The 18,017-nt window shown below is 35.3% G+C and overlaps 1 protein-coding gene across 7 annotated transcripts in view; it reads right to left on the bottom strand.

Annotated features, from left to right (window-relative positions):
- The window catches only part of LOC135990246 (neurabin-1-like), a 55,358-nt gene that overhangs the window by 15,400 nt on the left and 21,941 nt on the right, over window positions 1-18,017 (bottom strand). For all 7 annotated transcript variants that reach the window (XM_065637766.1, XM_065637767.1, XM_065637768.1 and 4 more), the window contains 11 exons: window positions 12,355-12,487; window positions 11,724-11,844; window positions 11,111-11,215; window positions 10,816-10,936; window positions 10,213-10,356; window positions 8,303-8,356; window positions 6,629-6,858; window positions 4,874-4,970; window positions 4,604-4,793; window positions 3,645-3,796; window positions 2,547-2,880 (listed from right to left, as the gene is read on the bottom strand). In XM_065637766.1, the coding sequence (XP_065493838.1) occupies window positions 2,547-2,880; window positions 3,645-3,796; window positions 4,604-4,793; window positions 4,874-4,970; window positions 6,629-6,858; window positions 8,303-8,356; window positions 10,213-10,356; window positions 10,816-10,936; window positions 11,111-11,215; window positions 11,724-11,844; window positions 12,355-12,487 (1,681 nt within the window). The remainder of the gene's footprint in view (window positions 1-2,546; window positions 2,881-3,644; window positions 3,797-4,603; window positions 4,794-4,873; window positions 4,971-6,628; window positions 6,859-8,302; window positions 8,357-10,212; window positions 10,357-10,815; window positions 10,937-11,110; window positions 11,216-11,723; window positions 11,845-12,354; window positions 12,488-18,017) is intronic.

Here is an 18,017-nt window from a genome sequence, read left to right as displayed (position 1 = left end):
TATGACTGATCAAAAATATCGCTTTTGATGAACAGTAATTCTGTACTGTCTACAGAAAGAGAAAACTTACCACAGTATTTTGCTCCAATGAATTACAAACAAAAGATAGTTTAAGATAGGTTTAGAATGAAGTACCTCTGCCTTTTGCAAAATGTCAACTTCAAAATACAACTAGATCACCAGTATAAGATGTACGAAAAACTCAGTTTCAAAGCAATAGTTGAGCAAGTACAGCTTTTAAGAATCATTTATTGCACTTGAAGTATTACAAGATGTTTCTTTTCCATTTTTCCTGGTTCAGTAGCTAGTCCAGGCTAGCAACTTGGAACATGGGCTACACATGCAAGCTGCTGGCTCCAGGAGGTGTGTCTGACCAACACAACAGCCCATACCTGGAGAGCAGACAGAGCTAACAAGCTGAGTTTCTTGGAAACAGTGTACAAACTGTGACTATTCTAAAGAAATAATTGGCCCTTTGAAGCTGAAATACAACCTGCCAGGATCTAATTTTTCACCAGAGGGAGCATGTTCAATTCCAACTGCTCAATTATTATGTGAAATTAAGAGACAAACTTAAGCATCATCCTACCTCTTCCCATGGATTGAGACAGATCACTGCAAGTCCTGAACATACTTCCTTTCAAATTCTCAGGCTACTAGATTTTTTTTTAAATAATTGAAATATGTTTCATATTGCAAATCAGGTGTTTCATAACTAAGCTGCCTATGAAAGAGATGCAGCCTGCTTTTTTGTGAGAAAAAGTAGGTTTTAACTCTACCTTCAAGACAACTCCTGACATGAAGTAATGTACACAGATGCCTTCAAGGATCATAAAAAACCAAACACATGTTTACTACAGAAAACTGAGGACAACTTTCCACCACCCCATCACCTGATAATCCTTCCTGAAATATATAATGGTTATCTCAAAGCCTACATGCTGAATAGTCAGAGGTTTCTCCCTGCCCCCCTTTTTTGACATATTTGATCAGTAGTTGCTGATCAACATCAGAACTTTATCTAATTAGTTAACCACTCTTTCTAAAAATTTAACATCCAATAAATTATAACTACTGGTTCAACTGGTTATTTTTCCTGTCAACTTAAATACAAAACGAGAAGAATGAATTTTAATATTGACTTTTGTTTCCACCTCTCTCTCCAGAGAGGAGGTATTTTCTAAAACGCAGTACAATAAGTTAAAATACAGACTGATTCATGAATGGATGGGAAGGTGATAGAAAAGATTATGTCAATGAAATAATAGGTAGACATTTAAATAAAATTAGAAAGCAACAATCCAGCAGAAAGTAGCATTTAATGTCATTTTGCCTACAAAGAGTGAGTTGTCAATACTAATCCTCATCTTTGATGTACGGCATTAATTAGTTTTTCCAGTGACTAGGCCAATTTCAAGAACGTGTTTGCAATGCTCCAGCCATCACTAAAAAAATGTAGAAAAGAAAGCAAAATTGCTTATATATTAGGTACTTGTTTTGATAATTTTTTTTGAAAACGAAACAAACTAAACAAGTGGAAGTAGAGACTATTTTTAAGACTTTATAGAAACACATTGAATGAGGAGAGCACAAAACAAATCCTGTTTTCAGAGTATTAAAGAAAAGGTTTTGTCTGTTCTGGATAGAAAAGACAGCAAGAATAACCTGCCTTTATAGATTGTGCTAGCTGACTAAAAGGAACATCAAGCATTTGTATTATTTTTATCTGATTTCTTTTTCAATTATTCATAAGAAAAAAAGCCAAATATTTATATCGAATAATGATTAGTAGTGACTAGGCTGATTATAATACCTTTAACCTTATCCTAATGAGAAATATCCTAAGAGGGCAAGATGAATAATTCCCATCACATGCAGAATCCGTATCTTGGTTAAACACCTGGATAAAGTCTGGAAGCACAAAACCATCACTGAATTTTTCTGGGAATCAGAAAAATCAGGAAATCAAAGTTACTCTCCACAGTCACATCGCCACTTACAAGGCAAGTGTTTTGCAGAAATGTGTTAGGACCTTTACTGATTATCCACAGTCAATGACTCCGCTCCTCTCCAGCTTATGTCAAGACACCGTTTAGACTCTCTAGATTTTTACGTTCGAGCTTTTACCAAACTGACTTAGAACTATTCCTTTCTGTAACTGTTTAATTGAAACCGCATTTATTCTGCAGGCACCTTTTAGATTCTTGGTGCCATAAATTATTTTTAAAATGTTGAGTTTTGTAGAAATTCGATGACTAATTTGTTGCAGATGAAGGAATTAAAAGATAGACAGGCATATTTCAGAACATACTACTGTTGTTTCAAAATATTTCAGGAAGTAAAAATAGAATATAATGAACTTGCATACTTTTTTGCTAACTTCGAACTTTCCTGAAGAGTTAACAAGTGGTTTTAGAACAGGTAACTGGTTTTGTAGTCTAACATTTTCCCTAAAAGTAGTTTATTGTTCAATATTAATTTATACCTAAAATCTGTAGTACTTTAACCCCAAAGGATTAAAATAATAATAAACCCTTAAGTCTTACCCTTGGCCTCTCTCCCTTTCCCTTTTGCTTCTTTTTGCTTGACATTCTTGGGATTCCCTTGAGGAGAATTTGGAGCCATCTCTTCAGGAGGAGGTGAATGAGTGGTGGTTGTGCTATTTTCATTGTTTGGTTTGTGTACTGGAGAAGAGTGCGTGGAAGCAGAAGGACTTGATTCTAGAGGACTTCCTGTGTTTTCTGTTTGTTCAGGCTTTTCGCTCTTTCGATCTATGTTGTCCAGGCGTGGGAGAGTTATTTTTTCGCTTGTTTCTAAGGCCTTCGCTAGGTACACAGTGGAAAGTTCTCTGTTGAGAATAGTGTCTTCTGAATCCTCATCCTTCAATAAATTCAAAAGTTATTTTATGATAAGCATGACATATAATCATTTACTATCTGATCTCTCACCAGGATGTAAGGATGTGCTATGCTACACACAAACTTCCTCAGTTCAGAACATATTAATTTGGTCACTTGTAGATACCATCTAAACCACATTAAGCTGATTTTGTAGGCTTTCCTTTATCCACCCCTATACAGATGTTTCTGCGCATCCCAAACCATCTTTCTCTGGCTGAGCAAGAAACATTCTGGTACATCTCAGCCATTCCAAATCAATGCAAACACTTGTCAGTCTGACTGAAGTAGGTCAGTCTCATTTACCCACTATGTACACCTTAATTCTTCAACTGTTTTCCAGAAACATGTTACAACATTTTACTGGTATACTTTTTAATGGACTTAAATTATTAGTTATGGAATAATGAAGCATTTCAGAACTGTTTAGTTTTTGAAGAAATTCGGTATGTTGTTTCACAACATACCACTATCGCTATATCAAAATCTTTCAGCAAGTAGAAGTACAATTACAACAAGCTTGCACATTTCTTTGCTAACTTCAAATTAACTGTGCCACAAAGAACATGTCAGAGATCACATATGTGATATCAACCCAAAAAGGGTTTTTCAGTTGATACAGCATAAGAATATGATGCTTCGGCACAGTCTGAATGAAGCGTGTACGACGCTTACAATTACAAACACAGATAAAACTGAACATACAGTCAGGCTCCTGAATGCATACTTATCTACCAATACTGGTACCTGTAGATTTGCAGTCTGTTGTCCAGCCCCAAGAGATTCTTTCAACTTTGATCGAGAAGGTGGCTGGCGTTTTACTTTCAAAGCAAGTTGAGCTTTTGCTTTGTGAGCACTGGTGTCTAACCTGGGAGTATCCCCAACAAAAGCATCAAAATCTGCAATAAATATGTACTACTTTAAAAAAAAAATAATCACAACCTGGTAGACAAGTTCACCAACCCACTGTCCAGAAAAATATTCAGAAGATAAATCAGAATTTTTCTACTTGTTAATAATTAATATATGAAAAAAACATTCTATATAACACTACAATATTTTAATATATTATGATAGCAATTTCTAATTAATTTAAAATGTATTTCTACCCAATTTCTTCAATTAAAAAAATAAAATCCATCAGGATATAATTGTATTATGGGTTGAAAAACAAATTTCCTTCTCAAATAGACAAGAATTTGTGCCCAAAAATGTACTTTCCTATCCTTGTTCTTAAAATAGAAACTCTGTAAAGAGTACATAAGCATCTACCAAATCTTTTTAAAATATGCTTCTCATTTGAACCATGATCTGATATTTTATAAAACATTCTGGGCATAAAATTTCAAGACAAAAAATATCATACCAAGTTTTGGTGTAAATCATAGCTTAAAACCAATGGGATTTTAACTGACGTATCTCAGTGTTTTAGTCCCACTATTGGTTTCATTAATAGAGAATCTGAGGAGCAGTGAAGATTGATGTCTCTCCATTTATCTCCCATTTCCCACTGCATGTAAGAAATACATTACTGCAATACTGAAAATGTCGGGGGACCTAAGCAAAAAATACCCACACTGGCTCAGGTGAAACATTTACCCAGTCAGAAGGAAACAGCAAACACGTAACATCTTTTAACAACACTCCACATATAACTCCTCCTAATTTTTGTTAAATGAAAATCAAAAATCCCACAACCTACTTACCAGAAATTAAGGTATCTGAAGAATTTAGTCTTTCTTCTATTGATTCTGCTCCTTTTTCAATTTCTTCTCTTATCTTTGATTGTTCATTATATTGGCCTGGACTTTGACAGCCACGTTCCAATATGCTGTCACCTCCAAACATACATGGCATTCTCTCATACACTTTTAATTTACTTTCAAGCTCTAAAATCTGCAAGAATTAAAATTCAGAAGTGAGAGACAACTCTCTGAGAATGCTGAAGTTTATTTAAAAATGTAATACTGCTTTACTTTTTCCTGATATATTTTCAGCTGTTCTGCATATTTCTGGTCTCTCTCTTCAAGTAGCCTTGAATGATCCTCTTCTTTCTTCATAAATTCTATTTCTCTGGTGATAGAAATATATAAATATATATGAAGCAGTAATATACAGAAACGTAGAAAAATACATAAAATACAAATGTGCACAGTTGCATTTACTAAAGAGTATTCTGTTAGTAAACACTGAAAAAAAAAATAATCAGCCTGTAAGGTGTAACTGATTAAATTAGTCTTGTAATGCCACAAAACGACCTATGTATTTGTACGCTTCAACTCTCTTCAAAAGAAAATACACATCACACTATAATTTACACTGGGCTGAAAAAGGATGTGTTGCAACAGTTCTTCTACAAAGCTACAACCATCCTTCTTCCTTTAAAAGCAGCAAGCAAATTGCATATACATTTAAAGTGTATAGATGTATAAAGTGTAAAGATATATGCATAACTCTAATCATTACATCTTACTCTCTTCCCAAAGATACATATGCATGCACAGTCATTTCCTTTCAAAAGGTATGACAGAATTCTTTGAAGGAAAATAAATTGAATTTCAAGTTTCTACTTGGTTCATCCTACAGAAATTGCAATGGCTGGGTTTTACAAAAAGAAACGATGATTACAAGAAGGAAACAAAAGCTGCTTTTTCATGCAAGTCAGATGGAATAACATACAAAATCTGAAGTGTAGAACATCTACACAAAATGCAGAAGCTTCAGGGACGCTCAAAGGAGTAATGGGAATTTGCTAAACAGCGAAGAAATGGGAACCAGCATTTTAGCAGTCATCTTAACGTACTCCTGAACTTCCACACAGATAAGCTTGGGAGGAGAGGGGAAAAGAGAGTGCTCACTGAACAGCACGAAAATGTGCTGTGAAAAGTAACATTTCTGGATATGGACTACAGAGCAAAAGATCATCCAAACTGCCTTTAAAAATAAGTAGCAAGTGGAGAAATTTGAGACAAGAGAATTATACACTTACAGTAACTACCAAAAGCAACAGTTGTGTTCTGTATTATCAAGACACTTCTAGAACTATTTCGTAATTAGCTCTTGTTTAGCTAAAGGGAAATAAGGTAGAACAGACACAACTGCACGACAAGTGTTCAAGTCTTACACAGGTGTATCTAATAAGCAATATTACCTCTACTAAATAATCCAAACTTGTTAACAGATTGAAGTTACTGTTTTCATACTGCCATTTAGATGGGCTGGATACAGATCCCAAACTCTTTATTTTTTCTCAGAATTCCTTTTACTCCCCCTACAAGATAACTCAGACTGAATCACATGTATCTGTCTCTTATTACATATCCTTAGATGCCTACCCTATCTTGAACATTTAAGTTCGTCCAAGCTGGAGGATTTTTCACAAACAACGAAAGATATTGCCAAATACCTTGTGCCAAATTTCAAGTAGTCCTTCCAAAAGTAACAGACACATCACAGTTTCCCAACTAATTTTTTAAAAAAATTTGTTATTGAAATATTGAATCATTTTTCCTAAGTTTAGAATCAAAAGCAGCATCAAAATTTTTGGAGAACCTTTCCAGAAGGTGGTGATTTAAAGTATGTAGATTCCAGCATGCATAGCCCACTGCTTCCTTAAACTCTGACAAATTAAAAGAAAGTGTGTTAAGCAAATTCTAAACCTAGGTATTGTTGTCAGTTTTTCCCATAATGTACAAAACATACAAGCAAGAAAGAGATCTGGTATTACTTACTTTTGTTGGTAATCTTTAACCAATTTCTTGGCCTTGCTGTATTTCTTTTCAAGTGCATCACATTGTTCTTGAGTTTCTTTAAGATGCTCATTTACTGTTTTGCATAAACTCTGTGCCTCCAACCAGTAGGTCTCTAACTTTTTAATTTTCTCTTTGCTTTCATCTAAATTTTGCTGAAGTTGGGCTCGATTTAGTTTCCATTCGTTTTTTTCTGCTTCAGCAATTTTTAACTGAAAAGATTAATACTTCAGAAATTAATCTAAACTAAAAGATGAAATTTAAAAAATAGTTGTTTTTACATGTTTAAGTAGAGAATAGCTAATAGCAATTAAATACTTATCAGCAATATTAAAGAAGACACTGAACTTTTAAAGAAATCATATAAACTCTGCCAACCCTTGCTAATCAGAGTAAGTTTAGAACTTGAACCCAAGAGTCTTTGACTACTTTCTCAATAGTATTGCTTATTTTTAAAGAGATAATAAGACCCTTACTGTTAGATTATGTTGACTTTTTCAAGATCTTACCATCTCTTAATACCACTGTAGAGGGCTATTCCAATTACCTTCAAAGGCAACTGGAGATACTTTAACCTGTACAAGACAAGCCTGTACAAGTCCTAGTACTTTGTTACCAACAGCTTGTTGAATAAAGCTAATGAGACCACTTTATAAGACATTGGTCTTCATAATAAATTATGATATACCCATGGTTTGCTTTCCTGGGGCTAATGTATAAAAACACCAAACATCCCCAAACAAAGGAAAGGGATGGGGTCCCTTCAGCTTGACAGTAGCTGCATTATAAAAGGGAATGTTAACATGTTAAGTTCTCCAGGCCTTGGAGAAGTGAGCAGGCAGGATACCACTTAGTTTGTCCATGACTCCTTCTTTGGGGACACCATTTACACTGAGGAAATCACTGCTTTTTAAGCCAGTTAAGATCACCTGCTGATGGAACACAGACATTGAAAGGACCAAGAATTTCTTGAATTAAAAATGGGGCAGTAAATTGTACTAACACCAATATTTTCAAAGCTTTTTTGGAAGTCCAACAAATACTTCTAGAAAAAGGCCGCACAGATATCTCCATCAGTGGAAACAGTAGCAAAGAGAACAAGACTCTTTCTCAGAAAAAGACAAAGTGTTGAAACAATCCTCAACAATGAAAAGCTGGAAAAAATTATTTCCCCAAAGCAGGTCAGAAATTGAGGGGGGAAGGAGGGGACTCAAGGTAACAGAAACAACTTCCTGGTAACAGGAAGTCAGCCACAAACCATTGCCTGTAAGTGCCAAATCTATGCTCTAATTTAATACAAGTTCCATCCACTGAAAATGAAATGCTCTTGTATTTGTTTGGGAGCTTGCTTCATACAATACTTCACTGTATTCAGTTATAGTCTAACCAGTAATATTGAAGCATTCATTTTATAATGGCACAGGGGGGATTTTGCGGTTGTTTTTTTTTGTGGCAGTGGTGGTTTTTGTGTGCGTGCAAAATGTGAGCACAGCTCTTCAGCTTAGAAATGCCTGTCTAGCATAACATAGAGTACACAGAGTCTGAAGCCCAAAACAAATTGCTGCCTTCTGCATTCTGCCTTTTCTTTGTAAAATTCATATGCAGAAATAAAATTTAAAGAAACCCACTACCAAATAAGATTCCTTGAAAACTTACTTTCTCCTTCAGTTGATTCACTTCAGCTATTGTTACTGCGTGTTTTAATTGCAGCTGAAACAAACAAAAAAAGTATAAGCACACACAAAATGACACTTGAAATACAAGTTTGAAGTATTTGTCCATGATTCTCTTCTTCTTCAAAGCACTTTTATAGTAGCATAAAGTCAACTTAATTCTTTGACAAGTACAAGAGAAGTGATCACGAGCTTTTATTAAAAAAAAGTTAAACTCAAAATAAACCCTCAAAAGTTCCACAGTATTCTATTTGCTACAAAAAAGACTCAATACATGACCACATATAGTTGAAAGTTTCACATTGTTGTTTATACATTAAGAAAGGTGGGAATGTTAAAGTAATGTTTCAATGTGCCAGTAGAATGAAAAGGCAGCAATGCACTTACGATGACAACTGGTACACAGAATCAAGTAGAAATTTACACAGTATTAAGTATTGGTACTTAGCAGCACTCAGAAAGAAACATGCTGGCTTTGTTTAAAAATTAAGCCTTGTACTGTACACCACAAATCTTCATAAGATTATTAGAAATTGATAAAGGCTACACTAAGCCAAATATAAAGATTATTGCTAACACATCTTAAGAAAACAGCACATGCGTGCAAAAGTACTCTTTTTTGACAGCTATAAGTTATTTCTTGTATCTTAATTTCCATCTGTAACCCGGGGGGGATTTTTTAAAAATTTTTTTTTAGCAAGGCATAGTGCACCAAATAAAAATTAAAACAAATGAATCCATTACTACCCTTTATTTAGATTATGTTAATAACAGCATAGTAATGATGCTAAATGAGAATTTAATTGTATCCCAAGTAAATATAGCACTTATGAAAAGATGCTGTAACCTGCTACTATACTTCCTAACCTGGAAAAACTGTATAATGTTCTCTAGCGATTCATAGCCTGAAATTTCAACTTCCTCAATTACATCATCAAAGTTATCAAGAGACCAAACTTAGGGAAGTCTGCAAAATACTGATCCCTTATAAAAATAGGTTGATGTATGCACAAATGGCATCTGACAAAAGTTTCTTTGCAGTATATTTTTCTCATCCAGAATGCAAATGATGGGGACGTAAATCTAACAAAGAAACCCAGACCTCTAAATGCCAAAGACAGCACCACTTAAATATCCAACCTGAATAAAACAAATATGCTCCTTTATAAAAACCTTGGGAAAAGGGAACCCAGTTTTCCAATTATGTTAATTTGGGATTCACAGTCTGGAACATCCTATTTGGTTTACAAATTCATTACTTCCAAAAAAAATACACCATAAAAAAAAAATCACAGAAGGGATCACCTGAAAAAACCTTTCAAGCCAAAACCATGTTATCTACAGAATCGAGTGCTTTTATGTACGCAGAGATTTCCCAGAAGACCTCATGGACTAGAGCAAGAGATTATATGTGTATTTCTTGTATTCCTGAAGAACACCTAGCCACAACGCTTGAGACCATTCAGAATGGACATACTTGTCCTCCCCATGCTCCCCCCACAGCTACAGACTTTCTACTATGCAGCAACTAAACACAAAGTCCAACGGGCCAAAGAAGAACTAGGAGAAGCATCATATCTATTTAATGCAATGTTTGGACACCAAAAGAAGGAAGGTGGTGTTGGCTTCTAATGCTTATTTCCAAGAGCTTTTTTACATTTCATTTAAATCAAAGGCCCATTTAATACAAATATGTATAGGGAAGCTGGGATCAGAAAATTACAGAATACCTACGTTTCAAGGAACAGTTACCAGAGAGTTTTATTGGCGATGTTGGGAAAACAAACCCAAAACCACAACAAGAGGGACATGAAGGAGATTGTATCCAAATCTTACAAGGTTCAGATGTTCCCCAGTGCCTCACAATGAATATCTAAGAAGCTGCTACCACACCTCTTTAAATTTAAGAAGAGACTGTGCTGACTCCATATCCAGTGGTAAACCAATATCTTCGTTTTCAGGAAGATCAAAAACTTCTACAGATTTTCCATGTAAATGTGACTCATACGTATCATCATCATCATCATAGTCATCATCCTGACAAGAAGGGAAAAATCACAACATTCTGTAACAGACACTTTGCATTCTGGTAGCAGCAATAACAAAAGCACACGATCAAGGAATAAAAAACAGCTCCAAAACTTGTCTCAACTAGTTACAATTCCTTTTTAGTTTCTTACACCTATGATTAAGGATGACTTGCAAATACCTTCATCAAAATTCCACAAAAAAGAGCTGAGTAAGCCAGGCACAAAACAAGCTACAGTTGATACTTAAAAGTATCTTTTGGATTATTGATAAATTGGAAGTACAGCAAGATAATCATGTGCCTTGATAATAGTAATGTATGAAGTTTGTATTTTCTGTTTTTAACAAGTTGCCTGTTTTATCCTTTTTTATTTCAATTTGATTGAAAACATATTCAATTTGCAGGAGTTATTGCATTTAGTAGTAATCACGTACTTTTAAAAAATGTAAGTATGTATGATGTTTTACCTGCTCTGTATCATCATGCACATAGTGCTGCTCATACAGACATCTCTCTTGCTCTAAGGTCTCACTAATGAGACGGGCTACTTCACTCTGAGTCCCTGGCTTCTCTCTCCCAATCAGAAACCTACAGAAGAAAAATAAATTACCTTGCAGCAAAAAAAATTAGATATACTTAAGAAATTAGTCTGCCATACTGTCACTTTCAACATCTTTGCAAAACTTGCAGATTATGGTTTTATATTCTCTATTAATGAAAAATGACAAAAAGAAAGTATTACTTCAGACAAAATATACGTACCTCACTGTGCCTTTGGTGTTTTTTAATACAGTTGCTGCAAAGAACTGAGTAACTCCCACTAGACTTATGCCATCAACCTCAACAATCTGATCATTTACTTGAATTCTGCAAAATAAATACAAGCTTAGGTATCAGTTAAAAAAAAAAATTGACTTGACAGATTTTTGACAAGTATAACTTAAAACTCACTAGTATTTATAATAAGAAATTCTGAGTCCAGAGAAATTCATTGCTTAAAAACAGTCTCCTGATGCCCAGTTACTATGCAGATCACCAATTAAAATTTACATGGTATTTGCCTTGATATTTTTATACTATTTACACACTGGTGTTCTGGGATGTCACCATGATTTTGTGGCACTGTTACACATGGGCACATTCTAAGCTTTTCTCATATATGATGTAAGCAGACCTACACTTATTTTGCAAAAATGTCCTATATTAAATGAAACAAAATTGTTTTTAAAACATTAACGTAAAACAAAAGTGTAATATTTATTCAGCTGGATTCAGTTTTTGTACTTTTGTTTACAGTACTTAGCATAACTAATGACAACAACTGAGCTCGGTTAGAAATTTGTAAAAAGCACAATCAATTCAATGAAAAACTCACCGTCCATCTCTCTGAGCAGCTCCACCATCTGTTATTGTTTTTACAAAGATACCTAGTTTTTCCAGCCCCTGATCAGCACCAACTCCCATTCCAATAATACTGATGCCCAGACCACTGTCACCTAAGGGATTCAAAAATCTAACATCAGCCACATAACGCAAGAGGTAACACTTAGCAGGAGTGAGCTGTTCCAAACCATTCCACACAAAGGATATGAAAATTCACTTAATAAAAACAAACAAAAACACCAAAAACCCCCAAAGCAAACAAACCAAAAGACACCTAGACAACTACAACATATTATCTATCTAAATGCTACTTAAAGGCTTTTTGTTGTGTAGTTACGACCGTCTGTCAGATTCAAAGCTTCATGGTAATTGAAGGAGACAGCAAGATTTTTATATTTTGGTGCAGATGTGTCACTCAGTAATGTAGCCTTCCTAACCTCAATTAAGTATGACAATTTGCACTTAGCAGAGGCCTGTTCACCAAAGTCAACAGAACTAGCCACAAATGAAAGCCTGAATACACATTTAAAAATTCAAGACCTAAATTCAAGGAAAATACAGTTCAAAATTGTTTTATTTTTGTGTGCACAGTAACTTGCAAATGTTCGAGGTTTGATTTGTACCTTTTTCTATTTCCACAGGAAACACTTCCATTTTTTCCACCCTTTTCTCAAGTTCATACTCAGCTGAGGCTGCAACAGGGTCAACTTCTTCATTACGTCTGTCATAGTCTTCATTTGAGTAAGTACTGAAAACCTAAGAAAGGTAACAGAAAACTTTTTTAGTGCTTTCCCACTCCCTTCCAAACATAAGTGAAAGGAAACCAGTAAAGAAATTAAAGTACTATTTTTGAAGATCCTATTTTCTAAACAATCATGCATTTAATAAGACAGCTTCCAGCTTACACAGAAGTAACATTTTAGAAGTTTTGAAACAATTCTTTAAACATTTCGTGTTGTAAACGCACCAAATAGTTAACAGAAATCAGTTAAGGAAATCAGTCATCTCCTCTTTGTACACTGTTACTTTTTTTTTTTTTAAAGGACTGCATTCCCCCAAATCCTTCTTCCTTTCTTCCTCCCTCTCCCCACCCCCATCTGCCAATTGCAAGGCTTCAAATAGATGTAGTTTTCTGATTTTGCAAAGGAATCACGCAGTTTCCCAGGAAAGGGAAATGCCTTGTTACATACATCACTATTTTTAGTAATCACTCCAGCTGAATTTCTGAATTCTTAAAAATAAAAGAAAAACAAACAGGAATTAAGACAGAAATCTAGAAAGGAAGAATGAGTTACATATAACAGGGTTAATTTTATTTATCAGCATGTTCATTAATTGTATTTAAATTCATAAGTTAGGAAAAAAATAATAGTAATACACCACGCCAAATTTATCTGAAAAAGAAGGTTAAGTTTTTGCAGGCACTGTTTTACTCAACACAACTGTAAGACAAGAAGGGATTACAGCTGCAGCAGCCATCTCCCTAATCAAGAACGTGCAGTGTTGACACAAAGTTAATTTACACCAGCTTACTAAGTTTTTGCAACTTTTGCATTTTCCCACTAAGACCACCTAGACAGGTAGCTGCAATCATGTAAATAAGACAGAATTAACTGTAATTACCTGTATTTAACATTTTCCCAGTGAATTTATATCCACAAGTCTACGGCATTAGCTCTGTGTGGCAGTAGCCTCAGACACAGGAAAACAGTTACTGAAACAGATTACCAAAAAGCAACAAATATAACTCAGTATTTCCCATGGGGAGCTCACTGGTTCACTGCCAGCCTACAGCTGGAGGACAGTTTCACAAACTCTTCGTCAAATCCCGCAAAACAGCTACTCCAGAAACATGTCATGGCCACAGAGCACTCCAGTACATAACCATGGCATGGTCTGGTAAGTGAGCAGGATTAGATCCACTTGGCTGAGAGGTAAGGAAGAAACCCACTCTCAGAAGTCTTATGTTTCCCCCAATTAAAAAAAAACCTTCCTGAAAAGTTCTTCTTAAGTCTTACATAAAGGTAAATAAACTAAGAAACTCCTTTGGACTACCATACAGACACCAGTGGGCAACAACTGGACACAGAAAAATTATAAGGGTTGCACTTACGGTATCTGTTTTGCATAAACTTTACAGAAAAATATGCAAAATAGACAAAAGAAAACTGTCCAAATGGTCTCACGTATCCTTACTCTATCAGTATTGGAAAAAAAGGTGGCCAAGTTCTTTTAATTAATCTCCCTCCTCATCCCCTCAAATCAGTAAATAGGGTATGAAGCAGAAGCATTTCATAAAGCACTAGTCTCCCTTTGGAACAAGACCAGGCTAGTTTGGTTCCTTTCCATCCCAACAGAAAAATCAATTTCTCTAAAAATACAGTCAAGTTACACGACTAACTTTTACTTTAAAGTAAAAAGAAGTTCATTAGTAGACAAATGATAACTTGTTAATGAGAATATTCGAGTTCTTAAGAACAAATCAAGTACTGAGGCATGAAAAAAAACCACCAAGTTTGCTTATTTATAACCGCACATATGATCTAGTATTAATAATATGACAAAAATGTTAAAGATCACTATCAAACGACTGAATGAGCAAAATGTGGAGAACAGTTGCAATTAGTTTTGGAGACAATGACAACTGTATTTTCTTGATTCTTTACAATTCTTCGGTCTAACTCACAAAGCAGAAGATGACGCAAGTAGTCACCACCTACTGAAGAATTACATTAGCAAAGGGTTGACTGGGTCCATATACAACCACAAAGCACAGGAAAACTGGGGCAAACAAAGCTGCACCATCATAACATATTGCATTACATATGCTGTGAGTCTTAGGCTGCCAGCATGAAAATATCTCTGCAATTTCTAGAAATTATTAGATATTTTTCCAACTCAAAAGTAATAGCATCGTATTTGAGAGTCTCACAGAATTTGCCCATTTTGGCACAAAATTAACCATAGAAATTGATAATCTGCCATGAGTGGATCACAGAATTTAAAATGAGTGGTGGCTTAGATTCCAGTGACGTTTATAATTGTTACTCATAAAAAAATAGCACAAACATATCTATGCAAATGAAGACTACTAATATTTATGTACACTAGCTTTTTTAAGAAAAATCTGAAATAAAAATCTGAAATATAACTAATCCAATAAGAGAAAAGATTCATACTTTTCTCTCAAAGTGACAGACGGCAAGTGTGCGAGAACGCTTAGGTAATAGTCTAAAAACCATAACCTTACAATTAAGACCAGATATACCTGTTTCAAAATAGTAAGAAACTCACCCACCCGCACTCCCTGATTTCAGAAAAATAATTTTGAGGACAAAAAATGAATTTACAAAGAACAGAGGAAAAGCAGAACTCATATATAACCAGAAGTCAAACACTGCAATAACAAAAAGAGAAGCACGAGTACACTAAAAAACGATGGCCAAGGAGTCAAGGGCAAAAGAGAAATTTTTATTGTGTACATGTACAATTGTAACATGGTATTAATTTTTATGAGATGGAAACAGTAAATTCGTTTATACTAACACAGAAAACACAGAACTGCTTGGCAAGTTGTTCTTGCCAAGTAGCAAAAGTAATATTAAACACAGTTAAAATGTAGATAATAAATAATACAAGTTACAAGTTTCAGTTCAGAAGACTGATGAGAAAGCTAAATACCGTTCACCCCTGCGCTGTGTCTGGCAGGGTTTAGTCACTGAATCAAACGCATTAGGGACAAAATAAATTCTAATCTTACTATTTAGAAGCCACTGCTAGCCAGAGATCATAAAATTATTAGTGTGCAAGTGATATTTTTAAAACATATGCTTCAGCAAACACAAGTTACTGTCTTAACATAGGAGAAACGAGATGAATTTTGCTGTGGAAACCACATGAATTTTACAGGCCTTTTACCATAGCTTGTTATGTATCCAGAAGTTTAACCTAACATTAATAACTTCTGGATCCTGTCAAGCTAATAGAGGATTAATAACCCTGCTATCTGAAAAGAAATTTCTTGTTGCACTCAAGACCTCTTTTCTTTAGAATGAATAAAAATAATTTGGATCCAAGAAAGTTCTGACAGAGGGCTGAATTTTTAAGGATTATTTTAATCAAATTGTTAAGATACAAGACTGGAAATTTTCAAATATATACTTAGTCCTTGGAAAGCAAGTATATTTACTTGGAGATAGAACAAACTGTGTTCCTCACAACAGGAAAATGAACAACTTTTAAAATGCAAATTTCAGTTTGCCTCCTTCTGTGAAGATGCTAACATCAACATCATCAAGATCAGCACTCAAAAAAACCCCCTAACACAGCCTACTATCTAGAACAGGGATGTCAAACTCATTTCCACTGGTTGCCTTCAATGGTCCGAATGTGATTTCAGGACTGTATAAATGTAGGAGTAGTTACACTTCAGGATTGTATAAACGTAACTACATTTGACACCCTTGTTCTAGAAGATCCACCATTCAGTTCCTGTTACCAGACAGAACTAAAAATCTCCATTATATCATCTTAGTGCTATCACAGAAAATGGCATTATCACAGAAAAAACACAACTACCTCACTTAATTCAAACTCTTGGCAGCACATAAAAAGCTCTACTTAAAGAACTATGTTAGTTTTAGCAGAAAGTTAATGTTGTTACAGGGTAAACTCTTCAGGAAGGAGACACTTTACCATGTGTTCATGTGAAACTGCTATGGAGTCATAAAACACAGTCCAAAGACCTGTGCTGCTCTATTCATTATTAGATTTATTTGAGCAAGATGAAAAGCAGAATATTACAAAAGTAATTAAAAAGTAAGATTAATAAATCAATAACTGCCCAGAAGGGTTCCCAAACAATTTGAACGGAAGCAATATCAACATCACTTTACAATTCTCAAGGAACACGGCTGTATTTGCTGGAGACTGAAGGGCTGAGAGAGGGACTGGGGTGTCACCAACAGCCCTGCCTGGACACCCCACCCAGCAAGGACCACAGCACCTGGTTCACGTTTCTTCTGAAACACAATTCTTACTTTGAATGTGTGAGTTTACTGACATTCAGCAAAGCTGCACATTAAAAACACAGGCTACAGCACAGAGAAAGTTATCTAATAGTGAACAGATTCAGCTTTTCCAGCTGATGGCCCTTAGACGCCTGGCAAAACGTGAAGTGCCCGGGCAAACATGAATGATCACTTGAAATAGCAGCACTGAAGCAGGGCTGAAGTATAATGTACATTTTACAGCTTACTCTTACAATCTTCCTCTTCAGTTAAAGCAGACCTCTCCTTACCACCAACCACTCTTCCCTCTGTTTCCAAAAGCTGCACAGTTAGTAGTTTATTACCACTGTCCGTTACATTTTAAGTGAAAGTGACTATACCAGATTTAAATCAATTCATGCTATCAAATCTTTCAATCAGCAAACAGAAATACCGTGATTACTTTTTCTTTGTTTAAAACAATTCGACTTTTACTTTTCTTCAGAAAGCATTCAGAATGGTTGGTAACTGTTAAACAGGTTAATATTATAAGCCATTACACTCAATGTAGTATTTTCTGTTACCAAACAGGCAGACAGACTGGCCGCGCACACTTCTGCACTCGATCCTGCAGCTCGGCGTGCCCTGACCAAACACCCCAACCACCTCAGTTTACACAAAGGCATAAGTGCAACCTTGCTTCAGATCTACAGTGCAGATAATTTCATATGAATAATCTAGTCATAAATAAACCCACTATTCTCTACTTAATTCTCAATAAAAACAATAAGATTTATTCTCTAGTTCTGTATTTTGCTGCAGTAGCAAAGGCACTAGAGCTAGCTACAGAGCAAGAAAGACAACATGGTATCTGTTTCAGGTTATGCTATGTACTCCACACGGAGAAACACTCACTTTCAGGGATTTAATTTTTAAATCCCAATGAAGAAATACTGAAGACAGAGAAAAACATCCATTCCGATTTGGTGCACTTTTATTTCATTTCAAATGTTCAGAGCAGAAGTTGAGATGATCCGCATTCTCCCTCCACGGAAGCGGAGCTCTGCTGTGACCTGGCTGAATGCCACCACCATCTCAGCTGAGGTGGCACTGCCCTCTGACTGACAGACAGACTGAAAAACTACACAGAAACAGGATACGACCAGACGAGGCAAAAACTACTACATAAAGTGGAGGCATCCCCCAAAATCTTGCCTCCTGAAAGACTATGTACATACAGAAAGTGATTTGACTATGAACATCTATAAGCTTTGCAGGTGTCTTGGTATCACCAGTTT

Source organism: Caloenas nicobarica, chromosome 6, assembly GCF_036013445.1.
Source record: "Caloenas nicobarica isolate bCalNic1 chromosome 6, bCalNic1.hap1, whole genome shotgun sequence".
NCBI classification, from domain to species: domain Eukaryota; kingdom Metazoa; phylum Chordata; class Aves; order Columbiformes; family Columbidae; genus Caloenas; species Caloenas nicobarica.
This window is presented reverse-complemented; position numbering and strand designations above follow the sequence as displayed.